Genomic DNA, 17,256 nt, shown 5'->3' with positions numbered 1-17,256 from the left:
ATAATTTTGCACAATTATACACAATGCTAAAATTAACATCTTTATGGTATATGGACTAAATTGTATATAGTTGACAGCTGCTCTACTGTAGACACCAAAATGTGAAATTTCAGAGACATAGGGCATATGGCCGTTTTAGTCATAATAAATATGAAAAAAATTCCCCTCCAAAATGACTACCATTTTTATCTCCAACCAGTAATTTATAATTTCTCCTTCCTAATCATTTGCTAACACTTGGTCTTATAAAACTTGTAAACATTTTCCAGTCAAATGAATGGAAAATAGTTCGATTTCATTTTCTTTCCCTAATTACTGATGAGATTGAACATCTTTTTATATGTTCATTGACTACATGTACTCCTTCTCTGAATTATTTGTTAATTTCTTTTTAAATTATTGTATATTGTATTTTTTTTATTTTTATTTTCATTTTTATTTTATTTTTATTTTTTTAATTGTATTTTGAGTTTTAGGGTACATGTGCACAATGTGCAGGTTTGTTACATATGTATACATGTGCCATGTTGGTGTGCTGCACCCATTAACTCGTCATTTAACATTAGGTATATCTCCTAATGCTATCCCTCCCCCCTCCCCCCACCCCACAACAGGCCCCAGTGAGTGATTTTCCCCTTCCTGTGTCCAAGTGTTCTCATTGTTGAATTCCCACCTATGAGTGAGAACATGCGGTGTTTGGTTTTTTGTCCTTGCAATAGTTTGCCGAGAATGATGATTTCCAGCTTCATCCATGTCCCTACAAAGGACATGAACTCATCATATTTTATGGCTGCATAGTATTCCATGGTGTATATGTGCCACATTTTCTTAATCCAGTCTATCATTGTTGGACATCTGGGTTGGTTCCACGTCTTTGCTATTGTGAATAGTGCCACAATCAACATACGTGTCCATGTGTCTTTAAGGCAGCATGATTTATAATCCTTTGGGTAGATACCCAGTAATGAGATGGCTGGGTCAAATGGTATTTCTAGTTCTAGATCCCTGAGGAATCGCCACACTGACTTCCATAATGGTTGAACTAGTTTACAGTCCCACCAACAGTGTAAAAGTGTTCCTATTTCTCCACATCCTCTCCAGCACCTGTTGTTTCCTGACTTTTTAATGATCACCATTCTAATTGGTGTGAGATGGTATCTAACTGTAGTTTTGATTTGCATTTCTCTGATGGCCAGTGATGAGGAGCATTTTTTCATGTGTCTTCTGGCTGCATAAATGTCTTCTTTTGAGAAGTGTCTGTTCATATCCTTTGCCCAGTTTTTGATGGGATTGTTTGTTTTTTTCTTGTGAATTTGTTTGACTTCATTGTGTATTCTGGATACTAGCCCTTTGTCACATGAGAACATTGCAAAAATTTTCTCTCATTCTGTAGGTTGCCTGTTCACTCTGATGGTAGTTTCTTTTGCTGTGCAGAAGCTATTTAGTTTAATTAGATATCATTTGTCAATTTTGGCTTTTGTTGCCATTGCTTTTGGTGTTTTAGACATGAAGTCCTTGCCCATGCCTATGTCCTGAATGGTATTGACTAGGTTGTCTTCTAGGGTTTGTATGGTTTTAGGTCTAATATTAAGTCTTTCATCCATCTTGAATTAATTTTTGTATAAGGTGTAAGGAAGGGATCCAGTTTCAGCTTTCTACATATGGCTAGCCAGTTTTCCCAGCACCATTTATTAAATACGGAATCCTTTCCCCATTGCTTGTTTTTGTCAGGTTTGTCAAAGATCAGTTGGTTGTAGATACACAGCATTATTTCTGAGGGCTCTATTCTGTTCCATGGATCTATATCTCTGTTTTCGTACCAGTACCATGCTGTTTTGGTTACTGTAGCCTTGTAGTATAGTTTGAAGTCAGGTAGCATGGTGCCTCCAGCTTTGTTCTTTTGGCTTAGAATTGACTTGGCGATGTGGGCTCTTTTTTGGTTCCATATGAACTTTAAAGTAGTTTTTTCCAATTCCGTAAAGAAAGTAATTGGTAGCTTGATGGGGATGGCATTGAATCTATAAATTACCTCGGGCAGTATGGCCATTTTCACGATATTGATTCCTCCTACCCATGAGGATAGAGTGTTCTTCCATTTGTTTGTGTCCTCTATTATTTCATTGAGCAGTGGTTTGTAGTTCTCCTTGAAGAGGTCCTTCACGTCCCTTGTAAGTTGGATTCCTAGGTATTTTATTCTTTGAAGCAATTGTGAATGGGAGTTCACTCATGATTTCTCTGTTATTGGCGTATAAGAATGCTTGTGATTTTTGCACATTGATTTTGTATCGTGACACTTTGCTGAAGTTGCATATCAGCTTAAGGAGATTTTGGGCTGAGATGATGGGGTTTTCTAGATATACAATCATGTCATCTGCAAACAGGGACAATTTGACTTCCTCTTTTCCTAATTGAATATCCTTTATTTCCTTCTCCTGCCTTACTGCCCTGGCCAGAACTTCCAACACTATGTTGAATAGGAGTGGTGAGAGAGGGCATCCCTGTCTTGTGCCAGTTTTCAAAGGGAATGCTTCCAGTTTTTGCCCTTTCAGTATGATATTGGCTGTGGGTTTGTCATAGATAGCTCTTATTATTTTGAGATACATCCCATCAATACTTAATTTATTGAGAGTTTTTAGCATGAAGAGTTGTTGAATTTTGTCAAAGACCTTTTCTGAATCTATTGAGATAATCATATGGTTTTTGTCCTTGGTTCTGTTTATATGATGGATTACATTTATTGATTTGCATATGTTGAACCAGCCTTGCATCCCAGGGATGAAGCCCACTTGATCGTGGTGAATAAGCTTTTTGATGTGCTGCTGAATTCAGTTTGCCAGCATTTTATTGAGGAATTTTGCATCGATGTTCATCAGGGATATTGGTCTAAAATTCTCTTTTTCTGTTGTGTTTCTGCCAGTCTTTGGTATCAGGATGATGCTGGCCTCATAAAATGAGTTAGGGAGGATTCCCTCTTTTTCTATTGATTGGAAAAGTTTCAGAAGGAATGGTACCAGGTCCTCCTTGTACCTCTGGTAGAATTTGACTGTGAATCCATCTGGTCCTGGACTTTTTTTGGTTGGTAAGCTATTAATTATTGCCTCAATTTCAGAGACTGTTATTGGTCTATTCAGAGATTCAACTTCTTCCTGGTTTAGTCTTGGGAGGGTGTATGTGTCCAGGAATTTATCCATTTCTTCTAGATTTTCTAGTTTATTTGCGTAGAGGTGTTTATAGTATTCTCTCATGGTAGTTTGTATTTCTGTGAGATCCGTGGTGATATCCCCTTTACCATTTTTTATTGCGTCTATCTGATTCTTCTCTCTTTTCTTCTTTATTAGTCTTGCTAGTGGTCTATCTATTCTGTTGATCTTTTCAAAAAACCAGCTCCTGGATTCATTGATTTTTTTGAAGGGTTTTTTGTGTCTCTATTTCCTTCACTTCTGCTCTGATCTTAGTTATTTCTTGCCTTCCACTAGCTTTTGAATGTGTTTGTTCTTGCTTCTCTAGTTCTTTTAATTGTGATGTTAGGGTGTCAATTTTAGATCTGCCCTCCTTTCTCTTGTGGGCATTTAGTGCTATAAATTTCCCTCTACACACTGCTTTGAACGTGTCCCAGAGAGTCTGGTATGTTGTGTCTTTGTTCTCAATGGTTTCAAAGAATATCTTTATTTCTGCCTTCATTTCGTTGTGTACTCAGTATACTGTCATTCAGGAGCAGGCTGTTCAGTTTCCATGTAGTTGAGTGGTTTTGAGTGAGTTTCTTAATCCTGAGTTCTAGTTTGAATGCACTGTGGTCTGAGAGAAAGTTTGTTATAATTTCTGTTCTTTTACATTTGCTGAGGAGTGCTTTACTTCCAACTATGTGGTCAATTTTGGAATAAGTGCAATGTGGTGCTGAGAAGAATGTATATTCTGTTGATTTGGGGTGGAGAGTTCTGTAGATGTCCATTAGGTCCACTTGGTGCAGAGCTGAGTTCGATTCCTGGATATCCCTGTTAACTTTCTGTCTCATTGATCTGTCTAATGTTGACAGTGGGGTGTTAAAGTCTCCCATTATTATTGTCTGGGAGTCTAAGTCTCTTTGTAGGTCTCTAATGACTTGCTTTATGAATCTGGGTGCTCCTGTATTGGGTGCATATATATTTAGGATAGTTAGCTCTTCTTCTTGAATTGATCCCTTTACCATTATGTAATGGCCTTCTTTGTCTCTTTTGATCTTTGTTGGTTTAAAGTCTGTTTTATCAGAGACTAGGATTGCAACCCCTGCCTTTTCTTGTTTTCCATTTGTTTGGTAGATCTTCCTCCATCCCTTTATTTTGAGCCTATGTGTGTCTCTGCACATGAGATGGGCTTCCTGAATACAGCACACTGATGGGTCTTGACTCTTTATCCAATTTGCCAGTCTTTGTCTTTTAATTGGAGCATTTAGCCCATTTACATTTAAGGTTAGTATTGTTATGTGTGAATTTGATCCTGTCATTATGATGTTAGCTGGTTATTTTGCTCATTAGTTGACGCAGTTTCTTCCTAGCCTCGATGGTCTTTACAATTTGGCATGTTTTTGCAGTGGGTGGTACTGGTTGTTCCTTTCCATGTTTAGTGCTTCCTTCAGGAGCTCTTTTAGGGCAGGCCTGGTGGTGATAAAATCTCTCAGCATTTGCTTGTCTGTAAAGGATTTTATTTCTCCTTCACTTATGAAGCTTAGTTTGGCTAGATATGAAATTCTGGGTTGAAAATTCTTTTCTTTCAGAATGTTGAATATTGGCCCCCACTCTCTTCTAGCTTGTAGAGTTTCTGCCGAGACATCCGCTGTTAGTCTGATGGGCTTCCCTTTGTGGGTAACCCAACCTTTCTCTCTGGCTGCCCTTAACATTTTTTCCTTCACTTCAACTTTGGTGAATCTGACAATTATGTGTCTTGGAGTTGCTCTTCTCGAGGAGTATCTTTGTGGCGTTCTCTGTATTTCCTGAATTTGAATGTTGGCCTGCCTTGCTAGATTGGGGAAGTTCTCCTGGATAATATCCTGTATATTGTATTTTTGTTATTGGTTTGTAGGGTTTTAAAAAATACATTCTGGATAGAAATCCTGCATTATATATGCAGCTATGTTTAAATTTTGTTTATGGTATCTTTCATTGTTCACATGTTTTTAGTCTTTGGAAATATTAAACATATCTCCAAGATAACACTTAAAAAACTACTGTGTTTCTTCACATGCTGGTCTCTTCCACTAGGGAGTGAATTTCTTTAGAGCAGGAGCTGGGTTTTATTCATCTCCATAGCAACCAGAAAGGAGACTGGATTATTGGTAGGTTTTTAGTCAATACTGGTAGCATTGAATTGAGAACGCCTATAGCCGAAAGGGATGACATTGGCTCTTAGAATAAAGAAATGAGTAAAAAAAATGATGAGATTTCCTATTTTTGTCATTTGTTGTGAAAATCTCATTCTGGCAGCCCAGGAACAGTCACTTTTCAATTTGTTCTTCCTGCTCTTGGCCTCAATCTCCAGCACAGAATTTCCCTCTTTCTACTTTTCTCCCAGAGTTTCTCTGAAAGGTCAGGCAACTTCGACATCTTCACTCAGGGCTAGAATTTTTACTGCGGTGGCTTTGAGGTTTAAAGCTGTCCAAACACCCTCCTTTCCCTCCTTACATCTTAGGAAAACACAAACAAAATAGTGAGGAGAACAGAGCTGAGCAACAAAATCTAGCCAACTGAATCTGTATCCAACAAACTCTTATCAAATCCTTTGTAGGAAATACACAAAAGGAGCACAAAGCCTTCATGAAGCTCCATTCAGGGACACAGCTGAATAGATTACCCAAAATGGGGAGGACCTTATATGATTAAACAGAGAAACTGTCATGTTTAAGACAACCTGGCTTCATTTTTTATCCCATGATACTACATAGTAGCTTCATCACAACTTTACCCAGCTAGGGGGAAAAAAGTGATCTACTCTTGTCATGCTGAAGAAACAGAGATTGGAGACAAAGTCAAGAAAATAGCCATGATTTCTGAAGTTTAAGATCTTTTTATTAATAAAAAAGTACAATAATTAAACTGAACAAGATTGCTTAGTCCCCAAGCACACACCCTGCATGGATGCCATAGTGGAGGGTCTCTGAAGTAGAACAGAGTAATCTCTAAGTGGCCATGCTAACAAAGGCAAATCTTGAGTATCTCCAGGTGCATAACAGACTTGTTCATGAGAGATTGCTCATGATTCTAGCCTCAAAGCCATGCCTCTGGAGCAAGAACTAGTATAAAATAGAGGAAAAACAAGGTGTTGCTCTAAAGCACTAAAATAATGGGGCACAAACATAAGAGTTACAGAGAATAAAGCTTAATATACTGTCTTATAATTTATTTAAACAAACTAACAATGACAAAAAATCCAACTGATCCTTTCACTGCAGGCTCCTTTCCCCAACACAAAAAAGAGAACCAGTTTCTGGCACTGCTCACCTGTGTGACTGCCTGTCAAAAAACAGGGATGGACACCACTAGGAACTCTCTTCCCCTTTTAATTCTGTGATACAATGAAAACAGCACGGCATACAGCATAGTTATAAAGTAATGTCCAACACAGCTACTTGTAGCGACTCTAGGAAAGGAAGGAGAGCTTTTAACAGTTAACAAAATAGTATCTCTTCCCCTGACCCCACCCCAACACCAGAAAAGGAAATGGAAATTAAAACCAGTGTTTGGAAAACAAAGAAATATCCTGCCACTGGTATAAATCCCATCCTCTTCCAACCCACTCCCACCCCCAACCACCCTACCCAACTTCCCTCCTCCTACCTATACTATTCAGAGTAAAGTAAGTTGGGAAAGAGAAAATATAAGTGGTGAAACTGAACTGGCCAAAGCTTAAAGGGCTCTGGAAAATTGCCTTTGTGCTTCTGAGAATGTGACATGGAATGTGGTCCAAGCAGAGTTACAAAGGGGGAGGAATACAGCTTCTGAAGCAATGAATTTTGCCTACCTCTTCCTTTAGGTCCTAATACATTTCAAGTATGGAAACAGATGATAATCGTATTGTTAGTAACAAAGAAGATATAGGGAAAGTGAAAGTAAGAGAATAAATAATATTGCTTCCAGTGGCCACTCTTTAATTATCCTTCTTACTCAAATTTATCTGTTTATCACCTAGGAAGCCTAATCTTCTCTTTTACATAGGGTAAATATAAGGTACTATAACTATCATTATAACAATGGTTATAATACTTGGTTGTTCACTTAAAGATCTTTCATCATTTTTGCCAAAATCAATTTATGAGAAGCCTCACAACATTCCTGTGAGGTAGATATTGAGATCCCCATTTTGCAAATGGATTAATTGAGGCACAGAGAGGTGATATGACTTGCCTAAGGTCAACCAAGTGAGATCTGGGAAAATACAGAAGAGAGGTAACTCAGGGTAGCATCACTATTGTCAGAGAGCCATATTTAACAGTGAGAAAAGATAGTGCTATGTGTTTATTTAAATTTGGCCCACCCAGTTCCTTCTGTATCCATCCCTCTACAGTACCTCATACAAGAATTAGCAAACTGTGGAGCATCAGTAAGTTCCCTTGGCTTATTTAAGGTTAGGTACATTCTTGATGGTTTGGTTCATGAGAAAACTTTTTGGGGGCAGGATAGACCCCAGAATCTTGGAACTCAGATCACAGAAATCCCTAATTCCAGAATTTTGCAGACCACTTTGTTTCAAAGAGCTGTTGGAGTTCTAAAAATATTACTATTTTTATGTACATACACCCTGCGCTGTAGTTGATAAAGTTGTTTCCCATGGGTATACAGGTTAACAATTCAGATACTGCTATATGTGCACACTGAATTTGAAAAATTAAGCAAATAGATGACAGAGGTTGAGAATCAGGTTTCTCAGTATTAGTGTGGGAGGCTTCATGTAACTAACAGGAAGAAGCTAGAATGATTCACGTGGTAACAGGTTAGAGTTGAAAACATCAATATGAACTCATGTTTAGCTAAATAAAAATCTGGGTGATTACATATAGAAATATTTATAGAATGTGCATATACATAGGATAGTATACACACATATGTTTCCTTGCTGTTAGCTGAGATGCCCTAGAAGCAACAATAGCCCAGTAACAATGAACATACCTAATGCCCAGATATTGGTTTCTAATACAATTTTCCAGTAAAAGAAACCAGGACTTCTTGAAGAAATGGCTGATTATAGGAGTAGGCCACAAAATATACAAGATGAGCCTGGAACATCTTGCAGTGGCAGAAAGTAAGGACATGCTAAAAAAAAATGATGGGGGTGTGTCAAAAGAACTTGAGAATCACCCAAAAGAGCTCCCAATGGCCAAAGCTGGAACAATTCGAGCAATAAAATAAAGTAGTAGTATTAGATTATAACTCGAAGTATAAAATAAATACCCATGAGTCCATGCTGATATAAATATTGTATAAATAAATAAATGGGGGAGAAGAGACAATCTCCCTTAGAGAATAATTCCAAATAATTTATGTAAGATACATGCTCTGAAGGGTGTGGCATATAACTTACCACTCCAGAAGCATGGGCTGCACATAGTGATTTCCTTTCAGAGAGTACAGTATGGAGGGGAGGAAAAAAGAGTACAGGGGAGAAACCTGACAACAACTATTTCAGCCAGGTGATCAAGGTTAAACAACAGTGATGAGTCATGTAAATACAGGCATACCTCATTTTATTGTGCTTCACTTTATTGCACTTTGCTGATATTGCATTTTTTACAAATTAAAAGTTTGTGGCAACCCTGTGACCAACAAGTCTATTGGCACCATTTTTCCAACAGCATGTGCTCACTTCGTGTTTGTGCCAGTAACATGTTAGCAATAAAGTATTTTAAAATAAGGTATGTACATTGTTTTTTAGACATAATGCTATTGCACATTTACCAGACTACAGGACAGTGTAAACATAAAATTTTATATGCACTGGGAAACCAAAAAATTTGTGTGACTTGCTTTATTGTAATATTTGCTTCATTGCAGTGATCTGGAACCAAATCTGCATTGTCTCCAAAGTATGCCTGTATGATGTGATGAAAATGGCACTTCTTCTCCGTGGTCCTACTTTCAAAAACTCATAACCTCAGTCTAATCATGAGAAAGACAACTGACAAATCCCAGTTAAGGAAAATCTCTCTCAAAAGTGTCAAGGTCACTGAAAACAAGGAAAGTCTGAGAAACTGTCACAATCAAAAGGATCCTAAGGAGATATGACTACTAGATGTAATGTGGAATCCTGAACAAGATGCTGAAACAATTTTTTTTTTTTTTTTTGAGATCGAGTGTGTCGCTCTGTCACCCAGGCTGGAGTGAAGTGGCATGATCTCAGCTCACTGCAACCTCCGCCTCCCAGGTTCAAGCAATTCTCTTGCCTCAGCCTCTCAAGTAGCTGGGATTACAGGCACCCACCACTACGCCTGGCTAATTTTTTGTATTTTTAATAGAGACGTGGTTTCACCATGTTGTCCAGGCTGGTCTCGAACTCCTGACTTCGTGATCCGCCCGTCTTGGCCTCCCAAAGTGCTGGGATTACAGGTGTGAGCCACAGTGCCTGGCCGAAACAATTCTTTAAAAAGGATCTTAGGTAAAAACTAAAGAAACCTGAATAAAGTATGGACTTCAGTTAATAATATTAACATATCAATGTGTTTCATTAATTGTAACAAATATACCACATATTAATGTGAGATGTTAATAACAGGAGAAACTGGGTGTGGGGTAAATGAGACCTCTCTGTATTAGCTTCACATTTTTTCTGTAAAACTGAAACTGTTTGAAAATAAAAAGTTTATTTTAAAAGAAGTTAATATCGAAAACCTTTGTCTTGCCCATAATGCACTCTGCCTAATCTACCCAATCAGTTCATACTCTTCACACTCATAGTTTTTCCTAAATTTTACTATAATTATGAAGTTTATGTTCAACTGCTGATCATCAGATAGAGGAATTCTGCTGCAACAAATCCCAGAATATTATCCAACCCTATCGATGCCATAAGCAACTGTCCAGGCTAACGGTGCTTTGCTGTTGTAAACACAACAAATTCAATTGAACCCCAAATGCTATTCAAGAGAGATACATTTTAGTTCCTTTCCACCTCACTGTCTATCTAGCAAAGTTTTATGTGTTTTTGGTAAACTCTGTACTGTGCTATATTTGAATCACTGTACTCTATAAAATGCTGTTAATGAATCCTGAGACACTTGTTAGAGCATATGTAAGTAATTGGAAAGCTTTTATCATTTTTTGTAGGGGAGAGGGAAATGAGAATAGGCTTAAAATTGCTTCTTTACTATAGTCAATTAACAAACATAAAGGCTGTCATTATGTTACAGAAACATTTTTAGATAAAGGCTCAGATGTCAGGGACCCCAATATTTGGGATCCTAATTTGATCAACCTAATTAGTTCAACAAGATATTTGATAACCTTTATTTATAAATAGATCATATGTCTCAATGCAAAAGATTCTGAGGTCTTAGGGGAGCAGTTCAGTTCTGAACTCTGAAAAAGGAGTATCAGGATCCAAATTTTGAAAAAAATGAGTAAGCTCGGGCTCTACTGTGAAATACTGCATCAACTACTGAATTATTAGCTTAAACTTATGTTAGTTCATCTTTACCAACCTGTCTTACAGCTACATTAGAAGTCCCGTTTAACAGACTGGCCCTAGATATCGCCTAGTGCGTTAGCAATTATTATGCAAGTTTGGAACTTGTATACCCAAAATCAGGAAAAAGCCCTATCGAAATAACAATGATAACAGTAAAAACCCACATGTCATTTTGAAAACTACAGGCAGTTCTTGGATTTATGGAGAGTTCATGAGATAGACAGACATTGCAAGTTAAAATGAGGTAAATAAAATCTAGATATTATAGAAGTGTTAGAAGCGTGTGCCTAATGTTATACGGCAATGACCACAAGTACATTTTACTTGCTATTTAATCAGCTGTAAATGATTTTTGAGTTCTAAAGTTTTCCTGAAGAATAACATATAAAATTAGACAAATATTGCAACCAATCACATAAACTTTAATTTGGTTTAATAATGTGATCCTGGCCAGGTGTGGTGACTCACACCTGTGATCCCAGCACTTTGGGAGGCCGAGGTGGGGGGACCACTTGAGGTCAGGAGTTTGAGACCAGCCTGGCCAACATGGCGAAACCCCATCTCTACTAATAATACAAAACTTAGCTAGGTGTGGTGGCACGCACCTGTAATCCAAGCTATTTGGGAGGCTGAGGCAGGAGAATCACTTGAACCCAGGAGGCGGAGGTTGCAGTGAGCCGAGATTACGCCACTGCACTCCAGCCTGGGTGATGGAGTGAAACCGTCTCTCAAAAAATAAATAAATAAAATTATGTGATCCCCAGGAGAATAAGCGTGCAGGTGTATAAGGGCTCAAAGAAACATCTGGAGAAAAAAATTTGACCCGTATTTGTCTCATCTGTAAAATATGAGGGATGGATAGGACTAGATGGTTAACGGGATCCCTTCTTGGTGCTAGAATTCTACAATATAGTGAGAATGGACAGCCTCAGGAAATAGTAACCTAAAGTATTCAAGCAGGGTTGAAAAGAAAAAGGTGTTCAATATAAAGACAATCTTTTAAAGAGAGGCTGAGTCTAAATTCAAGTGATGCAAAGCCCCCTCCCCAACCCCTGACCCCAGAAAGGAAATATGCCATGTGGAGGTAGATCTGTGGTCCAGGGCCAGGAACAGAGGATTTTGTACCCCAGGTAATATTATAAAACAATCTGATTGGGCAGCTAAATGAGTATATTATGCAATCTGCTATCAGCTAAAATAAATGGCTTAGGTTTTCATAGCAGTTGCAGAACATCAAATTGCTTTTTGTAGGTCAGTTTTCATGAAAAGCATCTATGTTTCATTTGAAACACAGGAATGAATGCCAATAATTCCATGGAGTGAACAACATTCCGTTTTTCCAACCCCTTACTTCTGTATAACATGCCCCTAGTGTGTGATTTCTCATCATGCAATATACTCAATTGCTTCTTTGTGTAAACGAAAAAATAAACAGTACAGCCAGCCCCTCAAGACACTGTCTCGACAGCCTGCCATTTGAATGAGGTTTGTGATTAACAGCACTTTTGATATCCTATCCAAGTAAAGGAACCCCTCTATTTGTTCTCAGGATCATCCTAGGTCTGTTTGTTCCTGTCACTGCCCAACCTACTCTCCTGGAACATTTTTCTCCTTACTTATATGTCTATGTGTGCTTTGAATATTTGTCCAAATTTAACCTAACAAATAACAATTGTGCAGCAAAATCTTTAATCCTGAAGGAGAAAGTGGAAAAGAAAAAAAAGAGGAGGAGAAGGACAAGAACTCCTCATTCCCCTGATGAACTTAAGAAGCAGAAGCACCAGCACTGTCTGAAAACCAAACTTTAAGAAGAAATAGGATTAGATTTATTAAAACCTTTTGAGTGTGGTATGGGACTCAGCTTATTCACTGGGAATGTGCCTCAAACTCAGAAACCAAATCCCTGTAAATCTCACCAATCAACTACATTGTTATGCTCTTTCCATTTAGGAAGTTAAAAAAGTCGTTTAGGACACTATCAAACCACTTTTAGGTACTTATTTAAAAAACATATGGATAAGAGTTCTAGAAAACAAGAGAAAAATTGGAAAGAATAAAGCAGCGTATGTTTGTTCACAGCCTTGAGTTTGATTCCTGTTTTGTTACTGTAGGAAAAATGTCCTATTTCAGAGCAGGGGGGGATAGGAAGGCAGCCATGGGTGCCACACTGGAATTCAACCCATGTGGAGGTTGAAAAAAACGGGTCTGGACAGTGGAGAAGTGAAGGTAGAATATGAAGAGCCCCACGGGAGACCAGCTCTCTTTTCCTCCAGTCTCCTCAACTTGGCTCAGTGGGCTGCTTCAACCCCATATGCAAGCTGAAGTCAAAGAGGAAAAAATTGTCCCAACCTCAGCACACGACCAGGAAAGATACCAGCGCAGCTTCTCTAGTGTGACCTGTGCGGCTCACATGGTGTCATGGCGACGGCGATGCAGGGACAGGTGGTCAGAACGAGAAAAGCTGCGGTTGCAGTCTGTGCACCGAAAAGGCTTGATGCCTGTGTGCTTGCGGAAATGGCGAGTGAGCTCATCTGAGCGAGCAAATTTCCAGGAGCAGCCATCCCAGGTGCATTTATAAGGCTTCTCTCCTAAAAAGGGAATGTGACAAAAAAAAGAGAATCAGAGAGAGGATGATCGGATACTAGAAAGATAATAGAATACATAACTCGTATCGAGGCTTTAGTGAAAAGGTTAGGCAATAACCTTGAAGGCATATGCCTGTAAATCTTTTAAGTTAATTAATTGATTGAGAAGCACTGTATAAATGTACAACATGATGTTTTGAGATGTATATACATTGTGGAATGGCTAAGTCGAGTTAATTAACATACATATTACCTATATACTTATCTTTTTTTGTGGTAAGAACACTTGAAATCTACTCTCTCATTGATTTTCAATAATACAATACATTGTTACCTACAGGAGTTCTAAAGAAAGTCCAAGATGTTAGAGTGGGAAGCACATAGCCTCTTGTTCAAATAGGCCTTTGTGTGATCCGGCTCTACTACAAACTAGCTGTGTGATCTTACATAATCACTTCTCCCTGGCTTGGTCTCTGTTTTCTCATCTCTAAAGGATAAAAATATATCACAAAGTTGTTCAAAACATTTTCTTTTTAAAAGATAGCTAGCAACCAATACAACTGGGATCTAAACTCAGGTCTTTGGCACTTCATAATATCCGTTCCTCTAATATCTCCTACCAAACAGTCTAAAATAGAGCCATATGGTCCGGTGCGGTGGCTCACGCCTGTAATCCCAGCACTTTGAGAGGCAGAGGCGGACGGATCATGAGATCAGGATATTGAGAACATCCTGGCTAACACGGTGAAACACTGTCTCTACTAAAAATGCAAAAAATAAGCTGGGCGTCGTGGAGGGCGCCTGTAGTTCCAGCTACCCAGGAGGCTGAGGCAGGAGAATGGCGTGAACCCGGGAAGCGGAGCTTGCAGTGAGCCGAGATTGCGCCACTGCACTCCAGCCTAGGAGAGAGCGAGACCTGTCTCAAAAAAATAAATAAAATAAAATAAAATAGAGCCATATATACACAGGATGAATGTGTGATTCACTGGAAAGGGCCCTCAGCTAAGGCTACAGGTCTTTTGTGTAAGGTTAGAAACTCAAGGGCATGTAATGGCATGGGGGGCAGTGTCAGGTCAAACTTTTTGAAATAGCTCCATGCCCAGAATCTTTGGGTTGTATTTGAATTATATATAGGATATGTATGCTCAAGATAGAAAGCTAAATGGAAAAAAAGTAGTCTAAAAAAATTAACGCAGTATGACCCCATTATGGTATATAGATCACACACCATACATTTGTGTACTCATAATAAAGCCAATATCAATACACTTAAATGTACATTATGAGAGAAACTGTTAACAGTGAATGACTTTGTGGAAAGTGAGGACCAGGGATGGTGGGAAGAGAACTTTTCATTTTTACTTTATACCCTTTTGTACTGTTTTAAATGCTTTAAAATCATAATGTTGTATCATATAATAAAAATTTTGAAAAAGGAAATAAGCTATATGAGCAACAATAAATATTAACTGTGGATAAGTCTGGGTTGTAGGATTAGGGTAATGTTTGCTTTCTTCTTAATACATTATTCTGTTTCCCATCTTCTACAATGAGCATGTATTAGTTTACAATCCGAAACAAACAATAATGCAGACACAAAAATGCATTGGTATTCTAACAGTCTCTTTCTCTCGGTCTTTTCCCCTTTACTCCCTGTAAATTACCTAGGGCATTTAATTTTATGCTTTTCTAAATTCTGGTGGCAATCTGGCTTGCATAAACTGTTTTCCAACTTACTACACACCACCTACCAACCCTCCCAAGTGTTTGCTAATTAACTGTATAGTGTTCACATAATGAGCAACAGAATGAAATCCAGTCTGAATCACAGCTTTGGACTATACCAAGGCAAACATTTCAAAGATTAAAGACATCAATTACTGATCATTTCAATATTCAGAAATAGCTGCATTAGCTGCTAAGAAGAATGAGATAAAGCTGGATGTAATGAGACAAAAAAGATGGCAAATGAAATGTTATCAAATCAAAAAAGATACTGAACAACCACACACACACATGCTCACGGAGAGTAGGATCTCATTTATGTTTTCTAAATCTTGTGCCTGTCCTTCTCTGTCTCTCTCTCTCCAAGGAGGAAAGATCTGGAAGGCTTTACAACAAATTGTTAACAGAGGGAAGAAGAATAGGATTTCAGGGGATGTTTAGAGTGTGTAAATTAAATTTTCACTTTTTGTTCTATGTGATTTTATAGCATCTCCACATCTCCCAATGGCTACACTGCTATCTATACATTTTGTTGTGATCTCTCAAGAATGTCTTCTGAGAATTCCTATATACACCTCAACCAATTGAGGAAAATTTGACTTGTAAGGCAGTGACACCCTGTGGTGATCAGAGCTCATTTCTAGAACACACAAATTATTGTAAAGGAATTCAGCAGTGAGGCCCATTTTCCTATTTCAAAAGCATTTACCCTTGTATTATCATTGAACAAGCTCCTGTTTGTGCCAATGAACATCATACAACACAACTTGTAATCTCCATCAACTTATCATTTGAATTAAAGAACAAAGTATATATGCAGAGAAAGAATTCATAATATAAAGCATATATATTAACTATGTGACAAAGATAGTAAGTGTGACATGGCAGGTGCGGTGGCTCATGCCTGTAATCCCAGCACTTTGGGAGGCTGAGGCACATGGATCACTTGAGGTCAGGAGTTCGAGACCAGCCTGGCCAACATAGTGAAACCCCGTCTCTACTAAAAACACAAAAATTAGCCGGGTGTGGTGGTGCACACCTGTAGTCCCGCTACTTGGGAGGCTGAGGCATGAGAATTGCTTGAACCCGGGAGGCAGAGGTTGCAGTGAGCTGAGATCACACCACTGCACTCCAGCCTGGGCGACAGAGCAAGACTCTGTTTCAAAAAAATAAGTAAGTGTGATATAAGTTCCAAGGCTAGTTAATAACCTCTGGGTTACTGTGAAGGCACAAATATGGAGGTATGGGCAGGTTTTAGATGAAGAAAGCAACCCAGGCAGCTGGTGGCAAGGTCTTGGCAAGGCAGTGCAGTGAATGGTACATATAGGGTCAGCTGTCTTGGAGCATGGAACATCCTTACAAGAGTATTATGAGATGATCCTTATTATAAAAGACAGATGAAAAACTTGGGATTATTTTTAAAAAGAGAATTTGGACTTAAGCATAAAAGGCAATGATATACCCAAGGGGGTGTGTGTGAGAGCAGTCTGTCCTAGGTGTGAGCAATAATGGGGATGTATTGACAATAGAGAACTTTAAAACAATAATAAAACAGACTAAAAGTTAGTCTAAAAGTTAGTCTGTTTAACTCAAGAATGACTTGGTCAAAGTTGTACATTAAAATTATTTACCCATGCTGTATAAGGTGGACTACAATGACTAGGAGCCTACTGGGGTGATCTATTTGTCTGGCATATAAAGCTCAAATTAATTTTTCATTGAATTGATGAAGGAATCAATAATAAATATAAGAACAAAACCTAAGGAGGTGACAGCGAGATTGGAATTGAAAGAAAAACATTAATAAAACCTAGCATTTATTGAGTATTCACTATATGCTGGATACTATTTTAAGTATTTTACACTATTAAAATTCCAAGATTGGGAAATTTAGGTAAAGAGGGGCGAAGCAACTTTCAGCAGTGAGTAGCTGATTGAGATGTCAAATCAAGACACTAGTTTCACAATACATAGTCTTAGCCATTATGAATAAAAAGGCTATTCAAAATTAGAAAGAAATAATAGAACTTTAAAAACAAATAACTCAAGACATAAGAGAATATTAATGGCTCATGCCTATAATCCCAACCACTTTGGGAAGCTGAGGCAGGAGGATCACTTGAGTCCAGAAGTTTGAGACCAACCTGGGCAACATAGTGAGACCTCATTTCTACAAAAAAATAAACAAAATTAGCCAGGTGTGGTGGCATGTGCCTGTAGTCCCAGCTACTCCAGAGGTTAAGGTGGGAGAATTGCTCGAGCCTGGGAGAGCAAGGCTGCAGTGAGTCGAGATTGTGCT

General features: G+C 38.3%; 1 protein-coding gene across 11 annotated transcripts in view; it reads right to left on the bottom strand.

Annotated features, from left to right (window-relative positions):
• Positions 1-6,016: 6,016 nt before the first annotated feature.
• The window catches only part of KLF8 (KLF transcription factor 8), a 381,472-nt gene continuing 370,232 nt past the window's right edge, over positions 6,017-17,256 (bottom strand). For 6 of the 11 annotated variants that reach the window (XM_016943393.4, XM_063803981.1, XM_063803980.1 and 3 more), the window contains one exon: positions 8,694-13,235. In XM_016943393.4, the coding sequence (XP_016798882.1) occupies positions 13,054-13,235 (182 nt within the window). In that variant the 3' untranslated portion in view covers positions 8,694-13,053. Of the gene's footprint in view, positions 13,236-17,256 lie in introns of all 11 variants that reach the window. The other 5 variants (XM_063803977.1, XM_009439159.4, XM_063803978.1 and 2 more) reach the window with 2 other exon arrangements.

The sequence above is a fragment of the Pan troglodytes genome, chromosome X (genome assembly GCF_028858775.2).
Source record: "Pan troglodytes isolate AG18354 chromosome X, NHGRI_mPanTro3-v2.0_pri, whole genome shotgun sequence".
NCBI classification, from domain to species: Eukaryota; Metazoa; Chordata; class Mammalia; order Primates; family Hominidae; genus Pan; species Pan troglodytes.
The sequence above is the reverse complement of the archived record's forward strand: the minus strand, read 5'-3'. Positions and strand labels throughout refer to the sequence as shown.